Source organism: Prorops nasuta, unplaced genomic scaffold, assembly GCF_024137725.1.
Source record: "Prorops nasuta isolate Cenicafe-Biocafe unplaced genomic scaffold, Cenicafe_Pnas_1.2 PNAS00002, whole genome shotgun sequence".
Classification (NCBI taxonomy): Eukaryota; Metazoa; Arthropoda; class Insecta; order Hymenoptera; family Bethylidae; genus Prorops; species Prorops nasuta.
Genome location: NW_027116799.1, coordinates 6,629,275 through 6,643,368, shown reverse-complemented (window position 1 = coordinate 6,643,368; position 14,094 = coordinate 6,629,275). Strand labels below are relative to the sequence as shown.

Below are 14,094 nucleotides of genomic sequence, written 5' to 3'. Positions count from 1 at the left end.
AGAAACTCCGTTTATACATAGAACTGTGGATGGACGTAAAAGCTAAATTATATTTTTCCTCTGGTTATTTTTATATAGAATACGTCATGGTATTTAATCAGAGTCGCAAAAGCGGGTCACCTTCCGATATATGGGATATTTTACATATACCAAGAAGAACATCAATGTGATATTCTTGGAAATGAAAGCATTGAAAGCTCAACTGAAAAACAAAAGCATAATGTTGTTACATATGACAATTTTCTTTGGACACTTTATTCTTATTACCTCCGAAACCTTTCAACAATTTTTTAATTTATTTCGATGAAGTCTCGCAAACTTATTGAGCATCCTAAACAATATGCTCGCTATATTTGTTCAAAATATCATAGAATTTTCAACATTAATTTATTGTTTAATGTATATTTCATATGTACAACAGCCACTTGATGTACTGGGCAGCTATCCAAGTTCGACGAAATCTTATATCATAATGTAGCAGTTATAAATATTTTTTTCCTACTAACAATAAAAACTTAAATACTTCACTTTATTCCTATCAATAATATAACAATTGAAGTACTTTGAAGCAAAATCGAATAAATTTATTTTTCTGAGAAATTGATAAGTGGTAATTGTAAATTTTGTTTAAATATATTAAACAGGCCAAGAAGGTTATTACAAAAACTGGATAAACAAAAATTAAGTGTTTCATTTTCCTAAAAATTGCTCAGAATAATAAATTAACTAATAATTGTCACTGGTATAAGTTTTTTTTTTAAATGGATTTATTCATTTTTGCTTAAAAACTCGTCATATTATAACATATTCGATTTCATTAAAGTTCCCTTATTCTTTTTGAATAAACGGATCAATATTGACCACCAAAATATTGGCTATACATATACCTGCCATAAGGGTTCTATTGATTCCACAAAGGATTTTTAGGGGGCTCTAATTCTAACGGGACCCATATGAACCGTTTGACCAGCATTATTTACATCCGTCAGGATACGCCAGGACGTTAAAACCATTCCACTGAAAAATGTCAGTTTAGCTCGTTATGTGCCACCTAAGAGGATATTCCAGATGCAACTACTAGGAAATGCGCTAGTTCATTCCGTCGTTTACAGTTTACTTAGTTACTTTATTACACAGGACACTCGTGTCACCCCATCCAAGCTCTGCCTGCGTCTGGCAGTGGCAGTTCTGATTCTGGCAGTACGTGGTAGACAACAAGGAAGTGCGCTGCTGTGTACTCAACTCGCTATTCATTCGCTATTTCGCTCACGCATACGCCAAAACAGTAATATCTGAATGACTCAGATAGGAATCTTCCAATTGTTAACGAAGACTTCTTGACTGAAGTGTTGATTCACAAAAGTAACTATGTACTACTGTGGAATTAGATAACGTTGTGTTTGGTTCGAAGGATAAATCTAAATAGCAAAGCTATGAATATAACGAAGGCACATGTTCTCGGCTAGAACTGTCAATCTCAGCATCATCTTTCGAAAACAAAGAAGTGTCATCATCACTGCCAGATCAGTTTTTCATGATCGAAATGTCAGTCACCGGTGAAAGAGTCCAGGAATTGAACAGGAAGTTTTTGGATTTCGTGAGTAAGCCAGAAAACGTGGAAAATGCTACGAAGGAGATTTATGACGATCTACTGGATGAGGTTTTAATGGGCTTCGTTTTTGACATTCATAAAACAACAAAAACCGGAAGCTCTGATGTTGAGGAAGGGATTCCTGATGATGAATCTTACGCTATTGTTGGTAAGTCGGATTTTGGCAGAATTAGCTGTTTTAACAAAGCATTTGGCCGCAACGCCATGCAGGTTATGTTTATTTAGGCTGCTGATTCCATTGGCATTTTGGGTCTAATTGATACATTGGATTTTTACAGACTCACCTGGATTAGACGTTTTTGGTCAACATCCTGTAAAGAAATCCCAAGAATGTAACTGTCCCAATTGTGACAGAGGTGTGGCAGCATGTAGATTTGCAACACATTTAGAAAAATGTATGGGAATGGGACGTAACAGTTCAAGAATAGCATCTAGGAGAATAGCTAATAATTCCAAGGATCTGAGCAACTTTAGTGGAGTAATCAGTGACGATGATGATGATGTTGACTGGAGTTTGAATCATGACAAGCGTAAACGTAGAAAAGACCGCAATGGAATGAAGAGATCTAAGCAGCACAAATCCAGTCACAGAAATGGAGATAATCTTAGCGAGCATTTACACAGTAGTAATGAAAACTCGCCTTCTAATTATGAGAATATGTCTCTGGAAGATAAAAGAGTGCTTTTAACACAAATCTGTGGTGTAATATCTGAACACACAAAAAAATTATGTACCAGATCCATGCGTTGTCCACAACACACAGATGATCAAAGGAAAGAGATGCGTGCTAATTTAGAAATGAGCAGCAATAGTCAAATGAATCAGGACAGTATTCAAGTAGATGTTGACACTTTTGAAGATGGTGATGGACAGAATTTGAGAGAGGCTCTGACAGGGTGGGACAGAGAAGGGTCAAGTCATTCGAGTCCTGCTGATTCCACATCTACTAATTCCACGTCTTCCTTGAGCAGAAAGAGAGAAACAAAGAGCAAAGGGAAAGGAAAAGGATCGAAGCGCGATCGCGGATCTCCCATTTCTCAGGGCGATTAAATTTATATATTTTTAACTTATTTTTTAGAAGTTTTTTAATGTATACTATATATATAATATATATATATTAATGTTCCTATGCACTGTACAAAGCTTAAGAACATAATTTTTAGTTATTAATGTCACTTTCTCTCAGAAATGACGCTTGACTTAATTAATATTTAAGGCTTATATAATAAATTAAATTAATCATTCATTTTTTACACCACGTTTACTCGTTTAGTTCTATTCCAAATATTCCTCTCTTTTGAATCTTCCCGCGATAGTCATCAGACATGCGCATTATGAAGCGTTATCATAACCTAAAAGTTGTTGACGTTTTTAATGCTGCGTTTTACTGTCGTTAACTAGCGTACGTCTCCTGTATTTACTTTATACTTGTTAATTTAAGTTGTTGGAAATGGTGAACGTAGAAATAAATACTGGTACTGCCACCAGACCAGTTTTCAAAAATAATTTTTCGCTGACGACCAAAGAAATATGGAATTTTGTAGAAGAAAATGTCGTAAGTAATCAAAGATAACCTAAAATATTAGTTTTACATACTTTTCTTATTTTGCACAAATATATTCATAAGCGTATCATTGCTTTTAGGGTTTGTTGAAGGAGAACTTTTATTTGGAAAGTAATGGTCGACCAATTTATGACGAAAATGTTTCCTTGGATGGAAATGTAATAATTATTCCGAGGTTGCTGGGAGGAAAGGGAGGATTTGGTTCTATGTTAAGGGCAATTGGAGCTCAAATAGAAAAGACTACAAACAGGGAAGCTTGCAGGGATCTAAGTGGGCGAAGATTAAGAGATATAAATGAAGAAAAACGATTAAAAGCTTGGATAGAAAAGCAGGCCAGTAGGGAGGAGGAGGCAGCTGAGCGAAAGAAGAGAAAATTGGAAAGACTTTGTGCTGAACCTAAACATGAATTTAAGGATAAGAATTATGAGAAAGAAAGATCAGTATTAACAGAAAGAGTAGGAGATGCTGTTGAAGAAGGATTCAAAGCTGCTACTTCCGAAGCTGCAGAGAAAGTAAAAATTGAGGCAACAGTTAAACCAGCAAGAAAGACCATTTTGGATTTGGATATTGATTCTGATGAACTAGATACAAGTGATGACAGTGGGGATGAGGAACCTCCTTCTAAAATGAAAAAAGTAGAAAAAGTCTCAGACAGTGGGCACTCTAGTGATGAAACTGATAAAAATTCAAAAATGGCTGAAAGCGAATTTTCGGAATCTTCTTGCGATAATACAGAGAAAAAAACTGGTACAAAAAAAGATATAGAAAGAAATCAGGACGAAACAGTTACTGAAATAAGCGAAGATAGTAAAAAATAAAAAATTTGTATGCTTAATTAGTTTTTTTAATTACATTAATAATAATTTAAGTAAATTACTTGGTAAAAATATATTTATAATATGAATGAATTAATTAAACCTCTATGCTAAATTTATTAACCAATTTTAAGCTGGAGGACAAATTACTGAATAATTTACGTCCTGGCTAATTTGCTATGGAATTGCGGCAGAACTTACCTTTTGCGATACCGGGAATATTTTGTAATATAATCATTTGAATAGATTACAAAGATAATAAAATTATCATTCTCGTTACCTTGATACTTTTAGTTTACGTGTGAGTAGCTATGAGTCATGGTTCACCTTTAAGGATTTTCCTGAATTTGTCGATCGATTATGATAAGTACTTTCAAACTCTTAACTATAATTATAAGCAGGGATGCTTATTATTCAAAAGTTAGTAAACTGGTTACAGTGGAAGTATAATATATTATTATAATTACGGTACCCAAATATTACGTTAGTGGTCTCTTGTCCAAATAATCAATATTTAATCAAGCCATTTTCTCTACAAAATAATGTGTTGCTTTCAACATCTGCTTCCTTATTACCATATCTTTGTAATTATTACCACACAATATCTTGATAATAAATTATGATTTTAGCTATTTCCTTGTTGATTTTTCTAATCTCCCATTCTTGCCCTTTAATTAAACATTCACTGTTAAAAATTATTGCTTTTTCCTCAAAGTTTTGTTTACTTAATGAAAAAATCATTAAGCAATAGTAAGCAGTCAATGTATAATGTCGAAGCATTGCTACAATAAGAAGAATTATAATTGGGGTAGAGGAGGGGAAGTTTTTTCTCAGTGCCAAAACTGCTGGGAATCGGTATAAGTGGTGGTCGTCAGCTGATAGTAAGAAGTGGGGACCAGTCGTCCCTGGCTTCGGTAACTCCGTCATTCGTAATATCAGTCGGAACTCAGATCTCCGGCCTCTCCGGCTTACTGGATTATTCAATAAAGCCGACAGCAAAACTTCCTTTTATCGAATTCTGATAATAGCTAGCCTCACGATAGTGAGTGAGAAAACCACAATATGAAAGTAATCGTAACTTTGTTAATCTGCCTGGCGCTCTTGTCTATTCCGGCTAATGCACGTAAGTAATAATTCAAGCATCGATAATTTAATTCAATTATTCAGGATGCACCACACATTTTTACAACTTTATTGTGGCTTCCTCTCGCACGGGTTTTCCTCCTTCGAAACCTGTTCTCTCGAGTCAAATCGCTTCGTCACATCCAAACTATTTTATTATCCCTGAATCTCTCCCTGCAACTTTTACTCTTTGATGTCTCATTGTATACGCTTTACTCAATTTTTCTGTAAAAGTATACCTGTCAATTAGCGCGACTACTGAGGATAAAATTAACCGCTAGGTACAGTAATTGCACGTGTCATTACGCGCCATCGTTAACGGGAAATTTCCGAGCAGTGATTTTATCGTTGGAAAACTTGTAAAAATGAGGAAAACGTTTTTAAATCCTTACAAATATGAAAGAATTTTACAGAACTATCCAGACCAACGCCGGATTGTACGACACCCGATCAATTTCCTGGTAGGTGCATCTCGATTAGGCAATGCGAGCCTCTGTTGAACATTATCCGGTCCCAACCGCTTCGACCAGGAGCCATCGACTTCCTCAGGCAATCTCAGTGTGGTTTCCAAGGTAAAAACCCCTTGGTGTGCTGCACTATTTATGGAGCGCACGATATGGGTGGTGGACTGAGTACACCACCACCTACACAAGACTACATTTCAACCGGAAGTCCTCAAGATCCAAACAACAGATCGCCAGATCGTTCAGGAACGTCCACATATGACTATTCCAATAATCCTTTGCTTCCAACCGATTGTGGCCAAGACCTCAGCAAAAGGATTCTTGGTGGGGAAATTGCGGAAATCGACGAGTTTCCTTGGATGGCCTTGTTAGAATATCAGAAACGTATGTCAAAAGTCAAACGCCTTATCGTCATCCTCTTTCCGTTGTGTAACACAAGTTCGATGAAATGTTTCAGCAAATGGTAGAATAACGGCGTGCGGAGGAGTTCTAATCAATAGTCGCTATGTACTGACAGCTGCTCACTGCGTCAAGGGCAAAGATCTGCCGAAGAACTGGAGACTCACTGCTGTTCGTCTTGGCGAATACAACACGGATACCACCAGGGACTGCATCCAGGAAGCACAGGGGACACAATTCTGTGCTGATGACCCTGTAACAGTCGGAGTTGAAGAACAAATCGCTCATGAAGAATACAAACCTCTCTCCAGAGATCAGAAATATGACATTGCTTTGTTAAGGTTGACTCAGAGCGTGCGTTTTACCACTTACATTCAACCAATTTGCTTGCCAGCCAATGCCACTGTACCGGATACCAAGCTCTTTGTCGCTGGCTGGGGCAAAACCGAAATTTCGTCTGTTTCCAATGTTAAATTGAAGCTCAGCATCCCAATCGCTGATGGACAAAGCTGTCGTAACACTTACAGTAGTGCTGGTGTCAATTTAGGCTTTGGTCAGATATGTGCTGGTGGAGAACTTGGCAAGGATTCCTGCAGGTAAAATTAAATGTCCAGGCGAATTTTTCCTTTGTTCATGTCTACTGTTTTTTCCTCTACTACTAATGACTTTCCTTTTCCACTTTCAGAGGAGACTCTGGCGGACCACTAATGGGTATTGAGGGTAATAATAAATGGGCGGCCATTGGCGTTGTATCCTTCGGACCCTCTCCTTGTGGAATGGAGGGATGGCCCGGTGTCTATACCAAAGTCAGCGACTTTGTTCCTTGGATTCTCACCAAAATCAGAACCTGAAAAAATTGTTAATCATTACCTCCCCCTTCGAAAACCTCCTGCCATTTATTTAATTCCTCTTTAAACTTTAAGCTAAGTTAAGGTACTGGATTGTAAACAACAATTTAAGAGAAACCATACTTTCTCTATTTTTTTCATAAACAAGTTACAAACGAGTCTTCATTGATGTTTTATTCAGTTCCTTGTGCGTTTGCGCTGATAAGGAGTGATTCTTGTTGATTTTAACGGTGCATCGTTAATCGGGTCATAAGTTTATCTAGCATCACAGAAAATTAAGAGCATTGAGCATTGGTGTAAATCGGTGATGGCGTCAATGAGGAAAGTTTTCGCAAGGAGTGTGCGGTGAATGACAAAATTAACTTGGGAGACGGGGAGTGCATGGTTTGAGGAATGAAGAGAATTATTAGAGGAAAAGAAGAGCTTTCGGTTTAAGGTAGAGGATTGGCGAGATTGTAAATGGCGAACCAATGGTACAAGTCGGCGAGTGACAGCAGGTATCAAATCTTGGCCAATCATCGATGAGGCCGGCTCCAGACTTTGTGTTAGTAAGGACATTGGCGAGTTATTCCTCTCATCGCAAGAGCGACGTGGTATTGGTATTTCTAGTCATTCCGTCAGTAAACAGATTGAAAACTGGTTTGTCAGCAGTACCGGCCACACAGGCCACACTGACAGCAGTCCAGTCCCGCGCAGCCTGTATTATCGTTCTTTTTAACTTGCGATTCGAGAGGTACTCGTTCCTAGATAACCCTCGGCACGGTCGAGGTCGTATCAGGGAAAGATCAAAAGTATTCATAGTTTGGCGGAGCGTCATGTAAATACGCTAGAGTCAGTGATTCTTCGCTACTTTTCGCTATTACACATCCTCTTCTTCACTCGCAAAATGTTTCTTCTCTTAATCGTCTCTCACCTGTTCATCCAGGCCGCTGTCGCACGTAAGTTTCTATTAGAGTAATCATTTCATCAATCACATTGTCAAGAAGATACTGCTCCATTAGTTTTTCATTCTAATGACATCCACTCATTTATTGCATGTCCTATTTTCATACACGCTTCACTTTTACATCATGGAAGCTTATACGGGTTGTCAGTCCATTTTGCTCTTCCTGCCTCTTGTAACGTCAATGCAAGTGTTTCGCAAAAACCTACAAGACCAAATAAAGAAAGATCTTTCCTGTTAGATTTCACCTCCTCTGAGAATTTTTTTTTCAGTTTCTCTTTTTTTGTGTCCCTCACAATGTAGCGATTCGGTGATTAAGCTGTTCAAGTGCGCGTGACCTTGATTCATTATGATTAGACATTTTTTAAATGTAATCTCTCTTGTAGATCTTGATTGAAATAATGAAATGGTTTAATTAATGGTATACTTGTGTGAATCAATAGAGGACCGATGTCTGTCGCCAAGTAGTCAGATAGGCAATTGCGTCAACATAAGGAATTGCCAGGCATTGATTGATATACTGAGGAAGCCAAGACCTCTTCCCCAGGAAGACCTTGATTTCCTTAGGAACTCCCATTGTGGCTTCGAAGGCAACGATCCCAAAGTGTGTTGCGAGGAACGGGTAAGCTATCTTGTATAAATTCGCTGATAAAAATTGTTTACTTCCATCGAGCACGTGGGGTTTCCCCATGGGAAAATCCCTCGCATAACTCTACTCTTACTCATGATAAAAAAAGAAGCGTGGTCGATATGGTTTTCTTGCTTCTTTTTCAGACGACTACTACGACTGAATCTACAATGACCCAGAGTGACACAGGGTCAAATCCAGATCCACCAGATGTAACGAATCATCCGAACCTGGCCCTTCTGGATCATAACATTTGCGGCCCTTTGACACAACCGAAGATCTTCGGTGGTAATAAAACTGGCGTTTTTGATTATCCATGGATGGCGCTTATCGCTTACAACGTCGGTAAACCTGAAAAAGAATTCAGATGTGGTGGGACGATTCTTAATAAAAGATACATTCTCACCGCGGCGCACTGCGTCACGGGATTACCAGAAGGTTACTTACTTGATTCACTGTACTAAAAATTACTCTGGAAAAAATTAAAGTGTCTTAACGATGAATGTACGCAAACACAGGTATGGCTCTTGCTGGGGTTCGAATAGGGGATCATGATTTAGGCACCGAGCGTGATTGCGACAGGGATGCCGATGATGTTGAAGTAACATGTGCTGAAAGATACCAAGACTTTGAAGTGGACACTGTTCATTTTCATCCAGGATACACGAGAACCAGGCTTCACAATGATATAGCTCTGATACGACTGCGAACCGAAGCTGATTTTAGGCCAAAGAACGCCAGACCTATTTGTATGCCAATTGGTCCCGGCGCGACCATTTCGCAAAAAAAGGTAACTCGGTAAAAACTAGCTTTTAAACATGAGATTACAATATATTTCTGTAGGTGACGGTAACCGGTTGGGGAGCTACCGAGCTGGGACCCAGAAGTCAAGCTTTGCTCTATGTCCTACTGAAACCTGTACCAAATGAAGAATGTGCAGAGTCTTACAAGAGAGTTTCTCAGATTTGGTACAAACAAATGTGTGCTGGTGGAAAGAGTGGTAAAGACTCGTGTCTTGGTGACAGTGGCGGACCTCTCCAGGCCGCAGGTAGCTACAATAAGAGTGTTCGATATATTCAGTATGGAATTGTCAGTTTTGGCCTGAGAAGTTGTGGGACTGAAGGTTTCCCTGGCGTTTACACCAGAGTTCCTTATTACTTGGATTGGATTCTAGACACTATTAGGCCGTAAAAAAGATTAAACATCCTTGTGATTTTCTATTTAAAAAATCCAGACTCCTTCCCCATCAATTGTATTGACTAATTTTATTAAGAATTCAATAGTGTGCAATTGCAATGCAATATTTGTATCGTAGCACTGTATTTTTATTCTTATACTTAGAAATGGACGTGACATGTGTAGCATTATATTTCATAGAATATACGCGTTTTGTATGAACATCAAGTTTTTAATAAATTAATTTAAGTATAAGCGATTGAATTATTATTCGAAACTATTGCAGTCATTGTTGTTACGTTGATTATCCTCAACACTCTTACCATTACTGGATGATTCGTTACTCTTATCTTCGATAAGCTCAGCCTTCTCGTTTATTGATACTTTTAGTGGTCCTCGATCGTTCTTTCTTTTCGAATATCCTTCCAGCTTCAAAACCGATTCCTCCGAGCATCTCGATCCAGAAGACGACTTGGATGATTTGCGGGAAGATTTTTCTGAGGATAATGTTCTAGTGGAACTGGTTAAAGAGCCGGAAGTGGGTCTTGAATTGTTTCCATTGCTGTCGAAAGAATCTATGCTGTCGTTGCTCCTTTTCATTTTCTTCTTCATCTTTTTCTTACACTCACTTTTCTTCGGATCCTTCAAAGACGACTGGAAACTCTATGCAAGCATTCTAATTATATCATCCTACAGCATTCCTTCAGGATATCTATTTACCTGAGAATAACGCTCGAATAGCGTTGGTATTCGAGTCACGCGATCCAGCATCATTTCCATTTGCAGACGATGACGTTCTGCTTGCTCTCGAGCTTCTTCTCGACGAATCGATGCACGAATATCGATATCTCTACTTGGTTCGTGTCTTTCAAATACCATCATAGAATTATATTATTTGCAGATATTTTTTATACCTTCTGATAAGTTTGATTCAATTGATTTTTGAGAATTTACCTCGCTGAGGATCTCAAAGCTCTCCATGCAGGTTTTTGACCGATCAAAGATTCTCTGTACTTTACCAGATGTTCTCGTCTTTCCTCGTCCATGCGCTCCCGTAGCTTCCTCTCTAGTTTTTCCCTTAAAAAAATTATTGTGTGACTTTTGAGATCTTTATTCCCATCGTATTTATGATTTACTGATTTACCTAGAAGCCTGACATCTTAAAATCGCAGCTAAGTTAGTTCCGCCCACAGGAAGCGTAGATAGTGCAGATCTGGATTGAGAGGAATTTGGTGTAACGTTTGACAGATAAAGAGACTCTGTGCTATCCGTAGTTTTATTAATTTGTGTTTTTGGCGTATGAGCCCTCGATGATTCTAATTGCTCCCGTCGGGCCATTGATGGTGGAAGACGCGAAGATTTCATCAGTTCTGCAGCCCTTACTCTCTTCCTCAATTGCCTGGTAATTTTTGTTAATGAAACATATAATCATTAAATAAAAATTTGCCGCATTTCAAATAATCATTTAATTTAATATTAACCTGTAATATTCATCCTCCAACATTCTATCGTATATATCCGTCGCAAGGACGCTTCTTGGGACTGGTCTAGCTTTAAATTTGGTACTTGTGGGAATTGTACTTGTACGAATATCTGGACTTGACCTTGATAAAAATCTCCAAGCACGTCGATCACACTCCAACTTGAATGGCCGAACTTGCGACATCAGATTCAAAGCACTTTCTTCCCTAACTATGCGACTCCTGTTAACAAAATTGAATAAGTGTATTGTTCCTTTGTTTTTACTATATCAAAAATATTCCAGATAAAATTATGTGTGTAATAAAATTATTGCTAACCTTCTAGTATATGCTTCGCAGTGCATTAATGCAAAAAAAAAAGGCAAAAAATAAATTATACCAAAGCTCAATTTTTAAGATTCTCTGTTACAAGAGTCCAACCTTTCTTCTTTTTCGGCGATTAATTTATCATAAAGTGGAATTTTCGAAGTGATTGGAATTTTTCTCACACGTCGTTTTTTCGTTACTTTCTTCTTATTTTTTCTTTCTAAGTTTTCTCGAGTTTCCATTTCTGCAAGATCCATATATTTTTCAGCATCCTCTCTGAAAAAAGGATAAGCAAGGTAAATATGTGCTTTGTTATTTACTATCTTCTATTTACCTAAGTGTGAAGCTGAATGGCTTTGGCACAGTAGGATGCCATTCTTTGGAATTGTAAGGAGGTAAACTTTTTGTTTCTATGCCAACTTCTAGATCTTCCAAGTCACTATTTCCACAATCATCACTTTTTGATCCACTCCATGTACTCCAACTTTTGTTTGCTAAATGTATTTCTTTATTATATAAAGACTTGGCTTCTTTATCTTTTTCTATGCCTTTATGTCTGAAGACAAATATTTTTAAAATTATTTATGATCCTCTTTGGGATAATTAAAAACAATACCTGAATGTTAATAAGTCTTGATCATCTACAAGCCTAGCAAAAGATCCAGCAGAAAACAGCACAGGACTGTTCACTCTTGATTCTTCTATATAACATTTTTTACCATTTAATCTCAGGTCACCGCAGTCATTGGAAGAATCTCTGATATTTGTACTTAATCCAGTTCTTGATGTGGACAGTGCAGAATTTTCTTTTTCACTGTTTTCATGGAAGATACCCAAACTCTTCATATAAAGTCTTTGTTTCCTCTTTAAATATTCTACTTTCTGCTTAAATTGCTCATTTGTCAAATGATTAATCTGTTTATAATCAGGTATACTTTCAATAAATTTTAGAAATCCATCAATATTATCCCTAGGACTATCAGTACAAGTTTCTAGTATATCCTTCCCCCCTGTGGCAAAATTAATCTTGCGCTCTTTACTTAAATAGTCATTTTTATGAGCCTTAAATTTTGGCCGCTCATAGGAAGGTGTTGGTTGTCTACTGAATGGATCCACTGGAACTTTCACACAAGAATGACAAAAAGATGTTCCTTGGTGTTCCATTGTTCCATTAAGGATATATCAGGATGACTGTAATCAAATTGTAAGCCTTTAGCATTATTGGTAATGAGCCTATTTTATAGATATAAAGTAATTTAAGTTTAAACAAGTTATACCAAGAAAATTACCAATTATATTTAATGTTTTTTCTGTTGCGCCTTTGCCTTTGGAGTACTGTTTTGATGGATATATTCAGATAGTAGGTAGATAATAAAAATCATAAAATAATCAGAATGTATAATCAATATAACTTATCACTAGTATCACCATGGTGAACCCGGGTGAACCCTGAAATGCAAAGTGATTAATACCAATAAATGATAATTGTTAATCATTCTAAAATATTTAAAACTCTGACAATTAATTCCTTACCAAATAGTTTTACAAAAAATAGAACAGAAAAAACTAATTTCAAAAAACCACTATTTTATAAATGTAATACAATTAATACAAAAAGATTCTGATGATATTAACTAGTTTTCATTTATTCTTTACAATTATTAAATTGTTCTTAAAAGTGTTAGCAACAATCAATTATTTAAAAATTAGCAGTTAACCCTCTGGTGCGACCAAATAAGTATATAGTTTACGTGACATACATTGTAACGTTAGTGTTTTTAAGATTAGAGGGGATTGTTATTCATTGATATTGGTTTGGTATATGCGCATAGCAAGTTTACTTACGCTTACGGTTGCTTACGGTCCTCTCCTTACTACGGTCATTCAACGATTAGCTAAAGTGTCAAAAATACTCGGCGTCCCTTAGTTATTTTATAAAAGAAACAATTGATTTATGAAAATTTATGAAATTGTATCAATTATCTAAAGAATATACAAGATATATTTTCTGCAGGATGTATGAGTAAGCTCAGAAATTTTTTCGGTTTTATAAAAGAACCATTAACCTCAACAATGGCCGCTACAGAAACCACTGTTATTTTTGCCAAATTGGAAGCTGTAAAAGATATCAGGTGATTAAATAAATCGTGCAATTTCTTTTTTAGAGTTTATGAGATAGTTTAATCAATTTTTTGTAAAAAATTTTACTGTTTCTCGTTTTATCCTTTGTTTGACGTTTGGCGTCCCAGCGTTTGTTTGTTGACTATGGAATATCGTTTTGTTTTTAGATCAAAAACTCTACAGTTGGAAAAAATGAAACAAAGGATCCTGCAAGAAGTAGAGCTAACTGAACAAGAAGATAAATGTTTATTAGAATATAAACAAGAAATGGAATTATTAATGCAGGAGAAAATGGCCCATGTAGAAGAACTAAGGCAAATACATGCTGACATTAATGCAGTAAGAAGTAATTTTTATTCACTGTGTAAGCAATTTATCCATCCAGCAAAACTTAACATTGATTAATACATTTATCTTAGATGGAATCCGTAATAAAACAGGCTGAAGAAGCTAGAAATAGAGCTAGGGAGACTGCCAAATTAATTCACAATAATGATTACCAACCATTAAAGCACGATATAGACAGAATGCGTAGAGAATTTTTAGGTTTGGAAAGATTACCCGAATTATATGAGACAGAATCAGATTTAATTTCTCCAGAGTGAGTAATATCT

General features: G+C 36.7%; 5 protein-coding genes across 7 annotated transcripts; 4 read left to right on the top strand and 1 right to left on the bottom strand.

Moving 5' to 3' along the window:
• The first annotated feature begins 532 nt into the window (after positions 1–532).
• On the top strand, positions 533–2,866 carry Sgf11 (SAGA associated factor 11kDa). Its single transcript, XM_066740316.1, has 2 exons — positions 533–1,760; positions 1,891–2,866. Exons 1-2 carry the CDS (start codon positions 1,535–1,537, stop codon positions 2,661–2,663), a joined length of 999 nt encoding a protein of 332 aa, XP_066596413.1. The 5' UTR covers positions 533–1,534; the 3' UTR covers positions 2,664–2,866.
• A 114-nt stretch (positions 2,867–2,980) lies between these two features.
• Positions 2,981–4,624, top strand: LOC136781422 (splicing regulator SDE2). The gene is made up of 2 exons (XM_066740329.1): positions 2,981–3,168; positions 3,258–4,624. Exons 1-2 carry the CDS (start codon positions 3,064–3,066, stop codon positions 3,993–3,995), a joined length of 843 nt encoding a protein of 280 aa, XP_066596426.1. The 5' UTR covers positions 2,981–3,063; the 3' UTR covers positions 3,996–4,624.
• A 257-nt stretch (positions 4,625–4,881) lies between these two features.
• Positions 4,882–9,827, top strand: LOC136780509 (ovochymase-like). The gene is made up of 10 exons (XM_066738923.1): positions 4,882–5,115; positions 5,528–5,962; positions 6,036–6,573; positions 6,663–6,825; positions 7,262–7,524; positions 7,576–7,763; positions 8,212–8,390; positions 8,543–8,834; positions 8,915–9,186; positions 9,240–9,827. Exons 1-10 carry the CDS (start codon positions 5,055–5,057, stop codon positions 9,585–9,587), a joined length of 2,739 nt encoding a protein of 912 aa, XP_066595020.1. The 5' UTR covers positions 4,882–5,054; the 3' UTR covers positions 9,588–9,827.
• LOC136781356 (protein FAM161A) lies at positions 9,828–13,215 on the bottom strand. Of its 3 annotated transcripts, none has more exons than XM_066740223.1 (10): positions 13,205–13,215; positions 12,649–12,808; positions 11,976–12,550; positions 11,694–11,915; positions 11,474–11,635; positions 11,054–11,275; positions 10,717–10,971; positions 10,527–10,649; positions 10,293–10,437; positions 9,828–10,235 (listed from the first exon to the last, which is right to left on the bottom strand). In XM_066740223.1, exons 3-10 carry the CDS (start codon positions 12,521–12,523, stop codon positions 9,840–9,842), a joined length of 2,073 nt encoding a protein of 690 aa, XP_066596320.1. In that variant the 5' UTR covers positions 12,524–12,550; positions 12,649–12,808; positions 13,205–13,215; the 3' UTR covers positions 9,828–9,839. The 3 variants fall into 3 exon arrangements, with proteins under 3 accessions (XP_066596320.1, XP_066596329.1, XP_066596311.1); XM_066740232.1 differs by lacking the exon at positions 13,205–13,215 and adding an exon at positions 12,893–13,166 and having other exon boundaries at positions 11,976–12,569; XM_066740214.1 differs by lacking the exon at positions 13,205–13,215 and adding an exon at positions 12,893–13,165.
• Positions 13,182–14,085, top strand: LOC136780506 (zinc finger C4H2 domain-containing protein). Its single transcript, XM_066738909.1, has 4 exons — positions 13,182–13,277; positions 13,349–13,491; positions 13,648–13,819; positions 13,900–14,085. Exons 1-4 carry the CDS (start codon positions 13,182–13,184, stop codon positions 14,083–14,085), a joined length of 597 nt encoding a protein of 198 aa, XP_066595006.1.
• Positions 14,086–14,094: the final 9 nt, after the last annotated feature.

Excerpts from the sequence above, each read along its gene's own strand:
- Sgf11 (XM_066740316.1), top strand. The coding sequence starts at position 1,535 with ATGATCGAAATGTCAGTCACCGGTGAAAGAGTCCAGGAATTGAACAGG. Across the intron at positions 1,761-1,890 it reads TGAATCTTACGCTATTGTTG|ACTCACCTGGATTAGACGTT; the intron begins GTAAGTCGGATT and ends GGATTTTTACAG.
- LOC136781422 (XM_066740329.1), top strand. The coding sequence starts at position 3,064 with ATGGTGAACGTAGAAATAAATACTGGTACTGCCACCAGACCAGTTTTC. Across the intron at positions 3,169-3,257 it reads ATTTTGTAGAAGAAAATGTC|GGTTTGTTGAAGGAGAACTT; the intron begins GTAAGTAATCAA and ends CATTGCTTTTAG.
- LOC136780509 (XM_066738923.1), top strand. The coding sequence starts at position 5,055 with ATGAAAGTAATCGTAACTTTGTTAATCTGCCTGGCGCTCTTGTCTATT. Across the intron at positions 7,525-7,575 it reads AGTCCAGTCCCGCGCAGCCT|ACCCTCGGCACGGTCGAGGT; the intron begins GTATTATCGTTC and ends CGTTCCTAGATA. Across the intron at positions 8,835-8,914 it reads CGTCACGGGATTACCAGAAG|GTATGGCTCTTGCTGGGGTT; the intron begins GTTACTTACTTG and ends ACGCAAACACAG.
- LOC136781356 (XM_066740223.1), bottom strand. The coding sequence starts at position 12,523 with ATGGAACACCAAGGAACATCTTTTTGTCATTCTTGTGTGAAAGTTCCA. Across the intron at positions 11,916-11,975 it reads CAAGACTTATTAACATTCAG|ACATAAAGGCATAGAAAAAG; the intron begins GTATTGTTTTTA and ends ATTTGTCTTCAG. Across the intron at positions 10,438-10,526 it reads GCTTTGAGATCCTCAGCGAG|ACACGAACCAAGTAGAGATA; the intron begins GTAAATTCTCAA and ends GGTATTTGAAAG.
- LOC136780506 (XM_066738909.1), top strand. The coding sequence starts at position 13,182 with ATGCGCATAGCAAGTTTACTTACGCTTACGGTTGCTTACGGTCCTCTC. Across the intron at positions 13,278-13,348 it reads AAGTGTCAAAAATACTCGGC|AATATACAAGATATATTTTC; the intron begins GTCCCTTAGTTA and ends AATTATCTAAAG. Across the intron at positions 13,492-13,647 it reads GAAGCTGTAAAAGATATCAG|ATCAAAAACTCTACAGTTGG; the intron begins GTGATTAAATAA and ends TTTTGTTTTTAG.